Source organism: Mastomys coucha, unplaced genomic scaffold, assembly GCF_008632895.1.
Source record: "Mastomys coucha isolate ucsf_1 unplaced genomic scaffold, UCSF_Mcou_1 pScaffold22, whole genome shotgun sequence".
Lineage (NCBI taxonomy): Eukaryota > Metazoa > Chordata > Mammalia > Rodentia > Muridae > Mastomys > Mastomys coucha.
In genome coordinates, this window is record NW_022196905.1 from 137,608,881 (window position 1) to 137,623,866 (window position 14,986).

The following is a 14,986-nucleotide window of genomic DNA, read 5'->3' on the forward strand; positions in this document are numbered from 1 at the left end:
AAATATATCTGAAATGGGGAAAGTGTCTGTGCACCATACACATTCCCCATGCCTACAGAGGCCAAAAAAGGATGGCAGGTCTCCTGGGACTGAAGTCTTGTGAGCGTCCATCTTGTCCCCTGGAAGAGCAGCCAGTGTTCTTGACTGCTGAGCCCCCTCTGCTGCCCCCTGTTGTTGAGACTTTGCTTAGAACTTGAGATCTTCCAACTGCTGCCTCCCAAGTATATTAGGCATGTGTAACCATGAACTCTACATGGTACACTGAGGTGGGAAAAAGCAAGTTGTCACACAGTATCTAAAGCACATTAACCTGAACCATTTCCATAAAGGTGTGTGTGCCCAGGAGCAGGGGGGGGGGTACTGGGTAGGATGAGTCTTGTCACAGAGATAAATGAAGGTGAGCTTGACATCTTATACTGCTGGAATTCTTACAATTCTTATCTAACATAATCGGGGGGCGGGGGAATGAACAAGGAGGAGAAACTTTTATTTGAGTCTAAAGCTATTAAATAAGCAGAAGAGAGAGAGAAAGAAAGCAGTGTCTAAACAGACAAGTGAAAAAAAATGCAAAGGTTGAGAAAACAGGTTGAAAATGGAGGCTGAAGGAGGAAATGACCAGGCGTGGTCCTCCAAATGTCACCCATCATTGGTCACATTTCACAGGTCACTGGGGCTCCACCCTTCTTTTTCCCCACGTCATAGGATTGACACATGAAAAACTCCAGCTGCAGTCAATGGCGACCTTTATCACAGAATTGCTTGGCCTTTCGGTAGACTAAGATCTGTGTGGTCACCCATTTTTATGTCTTATGAAGTATCTGCTTCCTGAAAGTCTGGGTTAGTTATTTTTGAGGTAGGGTCTCTATGTAGCCCAGACTGGCTTCAAACTCATGGAGTTGAAAATGATGGTGAATTCCCTATCCTCCTGACTCTATCTTCCAGATACTGAGATAACAAGTGTGCATCACCATGGAGTTCTGGGGATGAAGAGTGAGAATACCGGGCAAACTGTGCCAACTGAGCTGCATCCCCTGCCCGGCCTGTTTGCTGTTTTAATGGGGATGCCAGTTTCCTTTATCCCCATGTCTCAAATCATATTTGCATATTTCTTTCAAACCCATTGGGAAAGATCAGCTGGAAGACTAAGAAAAGCCAGTTTAAAGGGAGTTGTTCGGGAACTCTGGGGGTGGTTCATGCCTTCATGGTAAGCCACTTAGCACTGGAGTCCCTGAGAAAAGACCAGGCCAGGCCAGGGGTCTGCATTCCCAGAAAGGAAACTAGGCCTCTCTCTAAACCTGCAAGGTTAGCCAGTCACAGTCACACCCCATGTGTGTTGTTCCAAATTCATGGTAGTATGAGGTATCCCACCAAGATGCAGTGGGCACAGACCCAATCCATGATGCCAGAATGGATTCTGGTTTCTCAAAGGGGGAAAAGTGTCAGAAAGGAGATGGGCCTTCCAGAGTGAGGAAGTAATAGGCACTCACTAACAGGCACCAAGGTGGGGCAAAAGTAGAGTCCAGTCCCAAAGCTTGTTTCTCCATCTTTATTAAAGCTAGGTCCTCCTGTCCACAGCAGAGGGGGCAGGGTGGAAACTTAAGAGGGATGAGTGGTACCCTCACAGACCACCCTGTCCTGGCTCGTTCTGAAGCTCGTGTCCCAGAAGACATGGAAAGAGGAGGAAAAAAGGGGACAGATACCCACTGCTGAACAACAAGGACCTATGTCTTCCTCCCCACTCGACCTCACCAGATCAAGCTACGACATTCTGACCATCACCACCCAGGCTCTCTTCCCACCCATGGACTACCCACCCAGCACCTAGCAGCCTGCCTGTTAGCTCTTGGGCCCCAAGGTCATGTCTATACTACAACAAAGGATCTAGGTCTACAGGGAATGCAGTTGGGTGGAAATCTTACTTCTCTAGCCTCCAGTCACACTGGCCCAGAATTCATGGAGGGTGGGAGGGGCTCCTGTGAGCCACACCACAGGTGCCAACATTCAGGGCTGGAAAGTTCGCTGTCCACTGTACAGGGGCCTTGCATAGTAAGGCGCTGTGAGCTCAGCTCCACACGATCCCTTATGTGGAGAACCACCAGTGGCAGAAACACTACCTGCTCCTAGTGTAGGGTGATTATAGAAGCTGTGTGAAGAGGCTTGCAGAGGATGTAGGGCCTTTACTACGAGAGGGAAGATTCCTGGACCCACCCCAGTGCTATGGAAAGGCTGGCTGAGCACACGGCTCCACAGCCACCTGCTCCAGGGGAGGGATCTGCTAGGAAGCCAATGTTTGGGGACTAGGTCTGTAGGAGCCCACACCAGGGACCCCAAAGATGTCCATGTGTGCTATTTGCAGCCACTAGAGAACAAACTGAGAGGGGATAGTAATACCAAAATCCATATTGTAGCCAGCGCTTGTCAGACCTGTGTTTGGGGGTTGGAGTGAGGATTTCCAAAGAATAAGGCTTCCAACTCCCCAGGGTCCTAGACAATATCTGCAACCTGGCTACCCATTTGGTATCTTGCCTTTTCAACTCCTCCCACACTCTTCGGATCGTATGAGATGGGAATAAATACCTACAGCTGACAGAACAAAAGCTTTCCCTGTTTGTACCTCTATCTCCCCCAAAACCTATTGAGGTTCCTGCCTGACACAAATTAGGTTCTGAAAACTTCCTGGACTCACTCAAGTGACAGGAAGACGATCCCCAAATCTCCCAGAGAGAATGGATAGAGGCCAAACCCACCAAGAAACCCAAATGCACCAGAAAGCCCGATGACAGACTCCTAAAGCGGGGCTCTGCGGCACCTGAACCGGATCCGTGATGAACTAATAGGCCTTGCCCGCCATCCCACCACCCCTGCACCATAGATCGAGGGATGGGTCGGTCTTGATCAGGGTGGCGGCCCGTGTGCACCCAAGCGAGATCTGAAGCTTGGGGCGGGAAGGACCTGAGCACCCAAGAGTGGGAATCCTCAGCCCCACAAAGAGCTGGAGGACACGCCGCACGCTTTGACAGGCCTCACAGGATGCTCTCCTCGTAGGTGTCGGAGGGCCCGGCGAACGCGGCCGGATCGGAGCCGAAGCTGGTTCCTCCCGCGAACTCGAGCAGCGTTCCGGAGCCAGAGCCGGAGCCCGAGCCCGGTGGTGGCAGAGGCGGCGTTGCCTTGGTAGGCGCCTGGGCCTTGGCGGAGGTGTTCTGCACCTGCGCGCCCCCGGACCCCCGGTGCGTCTTCATGTGCGTGAGGAGGTGCGAGCTCTGCGAGAAGCGCCGGCCACAGTTGGAGCACAAGTAGGGCCGCTCGCCCGTGTGCGTGCGCTGGTGCGTCACGAGCACGGAACGCTGAGAGAAGCGCTTGCCGCACTCTGGGCAGGGGAAGGGCCGCTCGCCCGTGTGGCCGCGCCGGTGCTTGGCGAGGTTGGAGCGCTGCGCGAAGCCGCGGCCACAGTCGGCGCAGCGGAACGGCTTCTCGCCCGTGTGCGTGCGTCGGTGCCGCTTGAAGTCCGAGCTGTGGCCGAAGCCCTTGCCGCAGTCCGGGCAACGGTGCGGCTTCTCCTCGGCGTGCGCCCACTGGTGCCGCGTGAGCGCCGCGCTCTGGCCGAAGCGCCGGCCGCACTCGGCGCACGCGTAGGGCCGCTCGCCCGTGTGCGCGCGTCCGTGCGCCGTGAGGTGCGCGCGCCGGCTGAAGCCCGCGCCGCACACGCCGCACACGAACGGCTTCTCGCCGGTGTGGCCGCGCACGTGCGCCGCCAGGTGCGAGCCGCGGGCGAAGCGGGCGCCGCACTCCGGGCACGGGAAGGGCCGCTCGCCCGTGTGCGTGCGCCGGTGGCGCGCCAGGTGCGAGCCATACACAAAGCTCTTGCCGCAGTCGGCGCAGCGGTGCGGCCGCTCGCCCGCATGGTAGCGCTGGTGCTTGGCCAGCGCCGCGCGCCGCCCGAACGTCTTGCCGCAGTCGGAGCAGATCCATGGGCTCTCCTCTTCCGCCAGCGCGGCAGGCGCCGGCTCCGACAGCAACGAGCTGACGGCGGGCGCGAATGCTCGCAGGCCACCATCCGCCCCTGCTCCGGGGCCCGCGCTGCGGAACGGGTCGCAAGCCAACCCCATGCCCTGCAGGGATAGCGGGGCGCCCAGGGGGCCGGGCAGATGGCGCCCATCGGCCTGCAGCCGTTCGGAGAACTCGGGAAACCCCAGCATGGGGAAACCGTCCGGATGCAGCCAGGACTTGGGATGCATGGGGAAGTGGAAGCCGAACGGATGCGTGGAAGGCCCTTCGCCCTCAACCAGGCCGTTGCCCATCTCACGGAACCGCCTGTCTGGCTCAGGGTCCTTCTTGCTGTCGGGGACAGTCGCCTCTGCCGCCGGAGCGACCACCACCTGCTCGTCCTGTCTGACTTCAGCCTCGGTGTCTCCATCTGCCACACCAGGCTCGGGCTCTTCAGTCTCTGCGGGCCCGGCTTCCACTTCCTCGGGTTCCGCCGTGGCTACAGCCGCGACTGCCATCTCCACCTCATTGGGAGCCATCCCCACCTCGTGGGGAGCCATCCGCACGCCATCGCCGCTGCTGGGTTCCGTGCAGCCGCCGCCGCGCCGGTGACGCTGGAAGTCGACGCGCAGGCGAAAGGCTTGGCCGCAGTCGGGGCAGCAGTGAGGACGATCAGTGGTATGCACAGCCTGGTGGCGGGCGAGCGCTGAGCTCTGGCTGAAGCTACGGCCGCAGTGTAGGCACGGGTAGGGCCTCTCGCCCGTGTGCGTGCGCTGATGGGTCACCAAGTAGGAGCGCCGCCCGAAGCCCGCGCCGCAGAAGACGCAGCGGTAGGGCCGCTCGCCCGTGTGGATGCGCCGGTGCGTGACCAGGTGCGACTTGTAGACGAAGCGCTTGCCGCAGTCCGGGCACGGGAAGGGCTTCTCGCCGGTATGAGTGCGCTGGTGGATGGCCAGGTGCGAGCGGTACACAAAGCCCTTGCCGCATTCCTCGCAGCCGAAGGGCTTGACCGCTGCGTGGTAACGCTGGTGCTTGGCCAGGCGCGAACGGTGCGGAAACACTTTGCCGCACACGTTGCAAGTGGTCTCCGGACATCCGATGGGGACAGCCACTGCAGGGAATGCCCAGGGCACCAGAAAGTTCTCACCAGGCTCCCGGCCGGACAGGAAATGTTTTGCTTCAACCTCCTCCGCCAGGATACCGAGGCTGCCCGGGTTGGGTTCCCAACCCTCTGGAGTCTGCACCGAATCTGAGTCGTCAGGGCCCCAAGTCCCAGGCACATCCCCCACTCCATAGGCAGCAGACCACAGCCCTGGGGGCTCGTTCTCCTCCTCCGCCATCTCAGCAAGGAAGTCCTCGTCATCTTCCTCCTCATGGTCCTCTACATCATCGTTCCAGAACCAGGCTCCTGAGGGTGAAAAGAGAAGAGGGTGATGGTACAATTTCACCTCGGCCTGGAAATTGGCCTGCATGGCAGCCAGTTCCGCGGCAGGAAAGCTGCTGGCCTCCCCCCAGTTAGGAACTGCATGGAGGCCCAACGTGCACACATGGCCCAGGTTCCCCTAGGGCTTTCCAGTCTGTGGAGGATAGGAGGCCTGGGGCCCTGCAGTCCTCAGATACCCAGCATGGCACATGGAGCCACAGGTCAGCCTGAAGAACACCCTCTGTAAAGCCCACCTTCAGCATTTCTCCTCTACTTGTCTTCACCAGTGGCTAGCGAGTTAGTTAGTTCCCTTCTACTCTGGACAGCAGAAACACAAATGACTAGCCAAAAAGAACCACATGGGCGCTCACCTTAAAGAGTCCCCAGGATTTGTGCATGTGGGGACTTGAGTTCCTCCCTATAACAGGTTACCCCAGGCTTCCTTTTCCTGAACTCTGCATTTTCGAAACTCAGGGGCAGCTTAGAGGATACGTGTATTTTGAGCACCTCTGGGTCTCTGAGATGCACAGCCTAACTCACCCTACTGCCCCTCCTGGGAACTCTAGGCTCTAGAATCTGTAGGGCCACCTCATTCATGAAATGAGCCTGTTGACAACGCACCCAGGAGACACAGAGACACTGGACCACAGCACTTTGAGGTGTTTAGAGCAAGCAAGCATGAGAGCATCTCTCCTCCCTCCCTCTCTCTCGTTCATCATATCCACCTCATGTCAGCAACTGGGAGGGCTGAGATCCAGAAGGTAGGGCAGAAAAAGCCTCCTACCCACTTGATGCTGAGGGCAAAGGGCTGGCCCATTTACACTGCCACTGGCCTGGGCGAGCCTGGACTACAGAAGCCAGGGATAGGGCCAAGCAGTCTCAAAACCAGGGCTGGCTTCTAATATCAAGCACTGCACCCCATCAGCCCTCATTTTGCATTCTAGATGTCATTCACAGGGGAAGATAGCACAGTGCCCCAGATATGAAGCCACTGAGAACTTCGAGGACTAAGGCATTCTGTCCATATGGCAAGGAAATGGGTTCATTTTTTCTTAGTCTGTAACACTAAGTTTCCCATTGTTGTGGTAATATATAATTTAGATGCTTTAAATGGAAACATCTGTTAAACTGAGTTTACCTCCAGCTGCCAACATGGCCACCAGAGTAAAGAGAAGTGGCTGTGTGCTCATGAATGGCAGAGAGAGCCCCTATTGCTGGCTGGATGCCCTTCTCTGTTCAGCCACAACTTTCCAAACCTGGGAAGGCGGGAGCAGCCCTGGGGCAAGGAGAAGCTGGCCACGGGACAGGCAAGCTAGGCTGGCAATCGGATCAGAAAACCTTCCCTAGTCTCTGGTGAGATGCTTTAGTTTTTAACTAGAGCCCAGTAAAGCAGGGAAGCCAATGCAGAGGAACGAATACAATCCCCTGGATTTCTGAGCCAGTATGTAACTCTCCAGGACCTCTTTCTGGCAAGACCTGAGAGGGTAAGCTGGGACTTCTCCAGAGTCGGGACAGAACGGATATCTGCTGTCTTAGATGGTGAGCCCTTGCACCCTACTCCACTCCACAAAGCTCTGTAGGGTGGGCAGCCCTGAGAGAGGGTCTCACTGCTACCTTGGGTTGTAAGCATGAGGCCTGCATTGCGCTCAGTGATGTGGAGCAGTCAGAGCTGACTCTTACCCCAAGGTGATACCTCAGGTAGCCACTGGGCTTCTGGGAGAGGAGAACCCTCTGGCTTCTGGGAGAGGGGAGACCAGCTTTGGTCCCCCATGTCCTGCTTCAGAGTGTTTGGTCAAAGCCATCTCAAAGAACAGCCACTCCAATGTAGACATCACACAGAGCCAGTCTCTGTAAGTCTCAGGTGAAGATCCGAAGGCCTGCTGTGAGACTTGAAACCTGGGGGTTATGGTGTGTTCCTTAACAGCTAGAAGACAGTGGGGAGGGCAGCAAGGTGACCTTGAGGGCCAAACCCAGACCCACAGGATAGTAAAGTGGGGGTGGGGCGGCCCGGCACCTAACATTTGCTCCAAGGATCTGACCCTAGGTGAAGGGTGATGAGGTAGGCCTTCAGGAAGACACAGGGGCTCAAAGCCCACTGTCTAGCCAAATTACACAGCATAGGCCACAAGGTAAGGGGAAAGTGAGAGGAGCTAGTGGAGGGGAGCACAAGGGCCAGGGTAGTAAGCTGAAGCCCTCAGGACTGTGGGCTGTCACCAGTTTCCCCCGTCTCTGCAAATGTCACCAGGTCACAGCCTGTTTGTCATAGCAGCTAGTGGTATGAGTCTTACAGGTTTGTTCCTCTGAAGCATAATCCTGGGGATTTACAAGCCCCAGACTAGTTTATCCCACTGAACTGCACCCCAGGGGCTATCCCATGGCAGATGCCCCTAGTCTGCTGCATTCTCCGAGGACTGCAGGGGCCAAGCTGGGTCCTTTACCCAGATCCTTTACCCTAGGGACCCTGAGAGACCAGTCTCTTCCAAGGCTACAGGGTGAGGCACTGGCTGTCTTGGAGGCAGCCTGACATCAGTTGTAGAGAACCATTGATGCTGACCTGCAGCAGACACATAGGTCCCCAGTCAAGTTGCCATTTTCTTTCCATTAACCATCTGTTATCCTCAAGCCTCTAAATAAGATTTGTACCTGCCTCCTGCCACCCGCACCCATCTCCAGTTGGAGATGAGCTCAGGGAAAGTTCCTTCCCTTATTGGGGACAGTCCCCAAGGGAGGAGGCATACTAAAATGGTGTGCAAGTGTGTAGATACTGGCAGCCTCACTGAGGGCTGCCTGGGAGGGCAGCCAACTCCTGTAACTGACATCTGCTCTCCAAGCCAAGCTGGGTTTGACAAGCAAAAGGGTCTGGAGGCAGGCAGCCCTTCTCTGGGGATGGGCACTGGGTTGCCCCCATTGCTGGTGAGTGGCTTCTAAAAGACCAGCCATTCCTTGGCCTTGATGTCTCATGGTGACAGGCAGATTCAATACCAAGGCCCTAGTGTTAACTGGAGCTGGGTCTGCCCCTGGATACCTGGGTGGAGTAAGCATTCACTCGTCCCATCAGAGCATCCATCCAGCACCTGGACACCTGTCTGCCCCCTTGCTCCAGGTGCTAAGCCAGCCTCTCTGCCAGATGCTCCCTCAGTTCTTCCCTCCCACTGCACCAAGCCCAGTGACCTGGGTAACAGGACTCCAGCCCCTTGTGCTCCAGGTAGGACTAGAGGACACTACTCTCCAGGTTCCCTTCAGGGCACGGCTAGGTGAACCCCTACCAAGAGACCCTCTAAAGCAGTAGTTCTTAACCTTCCTAACACTGTGACCCTTTAATACAGTTCCTCATGTTGTGGAGAACCCCAATGATAAAATTATTTCATTGTGACTTCATCACGTGTTTTGCTATGGTCATGAATCATCATGTAAATATCTGATACACAGGATGTCTGATATGCGACCCCAAAGAGGTCTCAACCCACAGGATGAGAACCACTGCTCTCAGCTATCTCAGTTGTTCACAGCTGTGTGCCAGAGTCTTGCCTGCTGGGTGTTCATGCACTGCCCCTGGCCAAGAGACGTCTCCCTGTGGCTCTTCCTTCTCTGTGCTCATTTCTACTTAGCTGAACCACTAGGTAAGAGAGAGTTGCTGGGTCTGCCCAGATGGATACTAGCTGTTCCCAGGCTGGCAGTGTGGGTCACACGAGGGGCTCCAGACATGTCCCACCCCTCACCACAGCTGTTCGTACTTGCTTGGATTCTTGATACTTCTTAAACTACATCTCCATCCACTGAACTACATCTTACTGTTTAAAATGATCTAGTCCTGGATGTTGTATTTCTTTTCTACCCTTCACTTCCTGTAATGGGGCTGGGAAGATGGGAAGTCCTGGCACTTGTCACACACGTACAAACCCCTGAGTTCAATTCCCAGCACGAATGTGAAAAGCCCAATGTGGTAGTATGCTTGTGATCTGGAATAGGGAAGGCGGACATTGATGGAATCCTCGGGCTCACTGGCCAGCCAGCCGTAATCATTAAGCCCCAGATCCCAGCGAGAAACCCTGTCTCAACAAGGTAGAAGGCTCCTATGTTGACTTCTGGCCTCCACACACATCTGCACACATGCACATGCACACACATATCAAGAAAGGAAAACGGGCAGAAACCTGAAGCAGAGGGAATGGGGGTTGCCTCTACAGGGCCAGTTCTGCTCCGGCCAGCACAGCCTCTGGAGTGCCAGGGAAGGAAGCAGGGAGGATCTGCCTCAGGGCATAAGGCCAGGGATACACAGACACAGAGAACCAGGACAGCAGCCACTCAGGGCCTGCCTTCTCCAGCTGCCCTCTGATCCAGTGCAGACTGGAGACAGGAAACAGGGTTGAGCAAGGGGCAGGAATCTCTCTAGGACCTCGTGGGGTGTTCATATGCACCAAGGGCCCTGGGATGGAAGCTGAGTCAAGAAGATGAGCTTGTTTGGACACTGTAGGAGTGGAGAGTTGAAGGTGGCAGCCAGGGTTGGTAGGATACCTAGAGGCCAGGCTGAAGGGCAGCGGGACTCTGAGTACTATCACATAGAAAGTGGCAACACCCAAGTGAAGGGACATGGCCAGGTGCCCACACATCGTGTACAGCTGAACTCACAAGGGGCAGGGGCAGAGAAGAGAAAATTAGAGTCTTGTCTTACAAGACTAATTTAGAAGTCCAGATGGCCAGCCTAGGGACAGTTCCTATCTGTCCTGACAGACTCAGCCAGTCTCAGTCCCCAGCTGGCACTGCTGGGCAGAGACAATAAAAAGACAGAGAAAGAAGAGAAACAGACAATCAACCACCCACTGTCCTCAGAGGGAAGAAGGAAGACCTGAGGGCTTTACTATGCCAGATCCTGATCCTGCCATCACACCTAGATCCCCTATGGGCAGTCCTGTGACACATCAGACATGCTCTGGGGGCTGTGGGGAATAGCTCAGTGAGTAAAGTGTTCACCATTCAAGCATGAGGACCTGAGTTCAAATCCCTAGTGCCAATGAAAAGCCAGGCACAGTGCATGAGTCTAATCACTAATCCTGTGGAAGGACAGGAGAATCCAAAAGAGCCCACCAGCCAGCTAGCAGCCCCTGTGGGTGGTGAATCATACAAACACCCTGTTGCAAACAAGGTGGAAGTTGAGGACTGGTGCCCAAGGTTGTCCTCTGACCCCACATATGGTTTCTTTTTCCTAGAGACACAGTGTCACTTTGTAGCCCTGGCTGGCATCAAACTCAAGCAGATTCATCTGCCTTTGCCTCCTCAGTGCCGGGCTTAAAGGCATGTACCCATATACCAAGCTTAAGATAAAAAATGTTTACAACAGTGGTTCTCAACCTGTGGGTCATGACCCTTTGAGGGTCGAACAACCCTTTCACAGGGGTCGCTTAAGACCACCGGAAAACACAGATTCATAACAGTAGCAGAATTGTAGTTATGAAGTAGCAATGAAAATAATTTTATGGTTGTGGTCACAGCATGAGGAATTATATTAAAGGGTTGCAGCATTGGGATCCTTTGCTAACTGATAACTGCAGACAGGGCTGTGCCAAGAGACATCTCAGGCCACCAGCTCCAGCACCATGGCTTGCCACAGAAGGCACAGAGCCACTGATCCAGCTAACCAGTCCTCTCAAAGGGCCTCCAGTTCCCATCCAGGTGCATAGCTGTGTGGCACCTGTGACCTGGTGTCACCTGCACTGAAGAGGACCAGACTCTTCTCCTGGACCCTTTGAGGGAATAGAACACAAGGGTATACCTCAAACCTATACACTCAAGAGGCTGGTCAGTGTTGGCTTGTGCCCCACTCTCTCTGAGTGTTTTTTCGAGATGTGTCCATGAATGGAACACTCCTACTTGGGTCCTCAAGAACACTACCTTTCATCTGAAAGAAGGCTGGATTCCTCACTGCCCCTCCATGAGCTGCTGCTGAAGACTCACAGGCATGTTACCAGAGTGAGGTTTCCTGTCTTTTCGTCTTAACATACATCTATGACAACTCCACTCTCAGCTGATGACACCCCAGCCCCAAGAGAGACAGCATTCGGGCAAGGGTCTCCATCACTCCAAAGTCCTTGTGAGACACGCAGAACCCACAGCATGTTCCATGTGACTCGGAACTCAGCATGCTCGGGTTGGAATCTATGGGTTTAGTTCAGGCTCTTTATACTCCGTATGAATAATGTGGAGCTCAAGGAGTTGAACAGGCAGAACCTGAGCCAATGCAAGGGAGTGGGGATGGGGGATGGAGACATGATACTGGCATGGTGGCACACACTGGAGGGACAGGGACAGGCAGACCCCTGGAGTTCATGGGCCAGCCAGCCTCGTCAATTGGTGAGCCTCCAATAGCAGTGAGATTCTGCCTTAATAAACCCAAGTTGGATGGCTGCAGAGGAAGTGGAGAGACTAAGGGGTACCTTATGCAGAAATGGCCAATGGGTGGGCAAGCCAGAAAACTGGTTAGTCCAAGTATGGAAAGCTACACTGACAATTTAGTAGGTTTCTGTGCCAGCCTGTCAACTCCACTCATTTATGAAGAAGAAACAAAACAAAAACAAACAAGCAAACCCTCTCAGACTCCTCAGGTTCTCTAAGGACAAACACTAGTCCTTAGACCTCTGTGAAGCTGGGCCATGAGGACTCAGGAGCTGACGGCAGGGGTGAGCACACAGCACCTCCCTGTCTCCTCACGGCCACTCCACATGCCAAAACATCAGCATTAACCGCATCAGGGACGCAGAGGGACCATGAACAGGTCTGCCGAGTGCTTGTCTTGGTAAAGGCTAATATGGACACAGCTCTGAGCAATGATGTAGCAGAACCACCCCCTCCCCGGCGCCCCCGGCCAAGGCTCATGTCTCACTCACCCGTGTAGACACCAGTGACGACGTCTCCCTCCTCAGAATGGGGGCCATCTTCGACCCAAGGTTCTTCTCCTTGTTCAAGGTGGAAGATCAGATCCGGCTTAGGGATTGGGTATCCTGCCCAGGAGAGGGACAGATGGCAGCTGCAGGAGTAGCTGTCCCAGTGGGGTCCAAGCCACTGTCCACACTCAAATCCTCTGCTCTCTGGCCTTCCAGCACCAGTGCTTCCCACCACCTCTGCTCTAAGACCCTATAGACCACCCCTGCAAGCCTTGCCTCCACACCCAGCCCATACGCCTTTGCTGTCAGGATATCCAGCCTTCCTCCTAACCAGAGGCCTCTGGGGCTTACAGTTGAGAGGCCAGTGGACTAACAGCTTCACAGCATGTCTCCGCCTACTTCAGACCCCCTGCACCCACAGGCCAAAATGGGCTGACAGCCCCCAAACCCCAACACTCAAGAAGCTCAGCCCTCTGAGCCCCGACAGCAGACTGCTTCGGGGAACTTCCTTACCCAGGGAGACCAGGATCCCATAGTTCTCCTGCATTACTTCCCGGTAGAGGTCCCGCTGGTCCACATCCAGCCTCTCCCACTCCTCCAAGGAGAAGTACACAGCCACATCTTCAAAAGTCACCAGGCCCTAAGGAACACAGAACCCCAGGAAAGAAGCTGAAGGGATGTCCCACCTCCAACACCCACTGGAAATAACGTTGGAAAACACAGTGGGGGCATGGCCCAGTAAGTACCCCATCACATGCACCCAGATGGTACTGCAGTCTCTCAGGCCTCTCACACTGTGACAGGGACCCATTTCCTATCTAGAGATGAAAACCTCAGACTCAGAGAGGGCAGAGGCTCTCAATACCCTCACCCGCTTCTCTGTCACACCAACTGGTCCCAGCAAATACCTTGACTAGGGTTAGGATGAATAGGTGGTACCAACCAATCAGAGTGTGGGTGCTGACACCTGACCTAACAGCAGGAAAACAGACCCCAGGAAGGGGACAGTCATTCTACAAGACCCCAACATGACTGGGAGTGGGGAGTGGGGCAGCCATGCCTTCCACAGTTGAGTGGGTGGTAGCTAGCATGCTCAAGACAACATGGTGGCCTGGGAAGGGTCAAAGGCCTGGGAAAAAACATCACCACATAAACCCTGGGCCTGGAACCTGAAGCCTTGTCCTCACTGAAAAAGCACCACCCATAGAGGGCTCTAGACCATGGGTATAAGGCCACTGGGGACAGAAAGGCTAATGAGCAGCTCACCTGGGTCAGGAAGTGCTCACCATCTTCCTCTTCTTCCTCGTCCTCCGCATCTTCATCCTGAGTAGTGGGAGACACCCGGGAGGTCTGCGGGGCTGAGAGGAAGATGGCTTAGAGCCAGTGGTACCTGGCTGGCAAGCAGGGTGGGGCTCCTGGATCCTCCCACACTTCAGATCCAGGTCCAGCCCCACCTTCATGACCCAGCCTCGCAGTCTCCACAGCAGCGGCAGGGTCCCCGTTCTTACCTTTTCCTTGAAGACCTGATGATTTGGCATCACCACCATTGCTAAGCCGCTCCTGGGTCCCTAAACTCAGAGTCTGCTCCTCTGCCAGCACCTCCTCCACATAATCATCATCATCATCACTGTCACCAATGTCCGCTGAGTTGGCCTCCACCTCTGCCTCCGCCACCTCCTGCACCTGTGTGGCTACTTCTTCCACTACTACCTCTTCCTCCTCTCTCCCCTCTTCCTCCTCCTCCTCCTCCTCCTCCTCGGGGTCAGCATCACATTCTGACCCATCTTCTGCTGGCTCCGGCTGGGTAGCTGGGGAGTCTGAAGCAGTATGAAGGGCAGCCATCGTCCCTGGGAGAGAGCCTCCGTGTGGCCTGAAACACAGAGGTACTTTGCAGGGGAGGCCACGAGAGCTGAGCGGGGACCGAGTTCTGTCTGCCATCTCAGGCTGTGCAACTGGCATGTCCAGAAACACCACCTAAGGCGCTCCCTCCTCCCCACCAGCCTCTGGGACATGGCTTCTGTTCTCTCACCAGCAGCCATGTGTCTAGTAGGAGTTCCAACCTGTTCCTGGGTGACTCACCCATTATCCCAATCCAGTCAAGGACCAGAAGCATGGACTGCAGCCAGCAGAGGCTCAGGGATCCATGTTTACTGACGGGTGAGTGTGATCTACAAGGGGCAGCCTGTCCCACACAGAAAGCAAAGAGGCTTATCCAGCCCTTGGTGCACATGAACCAGGCCGGGCCCTAGGACTGTCGACCACGGGCACTTATGCGGCTTGTGGGAGATGCAGGGCCAGAAGAGGATCTTGTTTTGTCTCTTTGAGGGAACAAGCTCTCAGAACCCCTTCTGTAAGTCAAGGGAGAGACAGGGAGGGCCATGACCATGCATTACTCTTTCCCAGTCTCCAGGAGTGCTATGCAAATCTCAGTCCCAGAGATGGAGTCTGGCTTATCACCGGGCAAGCACTGGTGGCACATGAGGTGACACTCCTTCCCTTTGGAGGGTCAGAGAATAAACATGGTTGAAATGTCAACACCTCAGAGGCTCCCAGGGTCCTGCTTCCCCAGTGATGCCACAGACAGTCTAGCTGCACCTGACCTGGAGCCCAGAGCCACAGGCTTAAAGGGATAGGAGCAGAGGTCCTATAACCACTAAACTGTTCCTTGTCTACAAAAAAATCAGCCCAGTGGATCGGGGGG

At 55.0% G+C, this 14,986-nt stretch overlaps 1 protein-coding gene across 4 annotated transcripts in view; it reads right to left on the bottom strand.

Annotated features, from left to right (window-relative positions):
- Positions 1-1,530: 1,530 nt before the first annotated feature.
- Positions 1,531-14,986, bottom strand: part of Znf316 (zinc finger protein 316) — an 18,359-nt gene continuing 4,903 nt past the window's right edge. For 3 of the 4 annotated variants that reach the window (XM_031338611.1, XM_031338614.1, XM_031338613.1), the window contains exons 2-6: positions 13,794-14,155; positions 13,552-13,643; positions 12,799-12,925; positions 12,289-12,402; positions 1,531-5,392 (exon numbers count right to left, since the gene is read on the bottom strand). In XM_031338611.1, coding sequence (XP_031194471.1) covers positions 3,024-5,392; positions 12,289-12,402; positions 12,799-12,925; positions 13,552-13,643; positions 13,794-14,127 — 3,036 coding nt within the window. In that variant the 5' untranslated portion in view covers positions 14,128-14,155 and the 3' untranslated portion in view covers positions 1,531-3,023. The remainder of the gene's footprint in view (positions 5,393-12,288; positions 12,403-12,798; positions 12,926-13,551; positions 13,644-13,793; positions 14,156-14,986) is intronic. The other variant, XM_031338615.1, reaches the window with a different exon arrangement.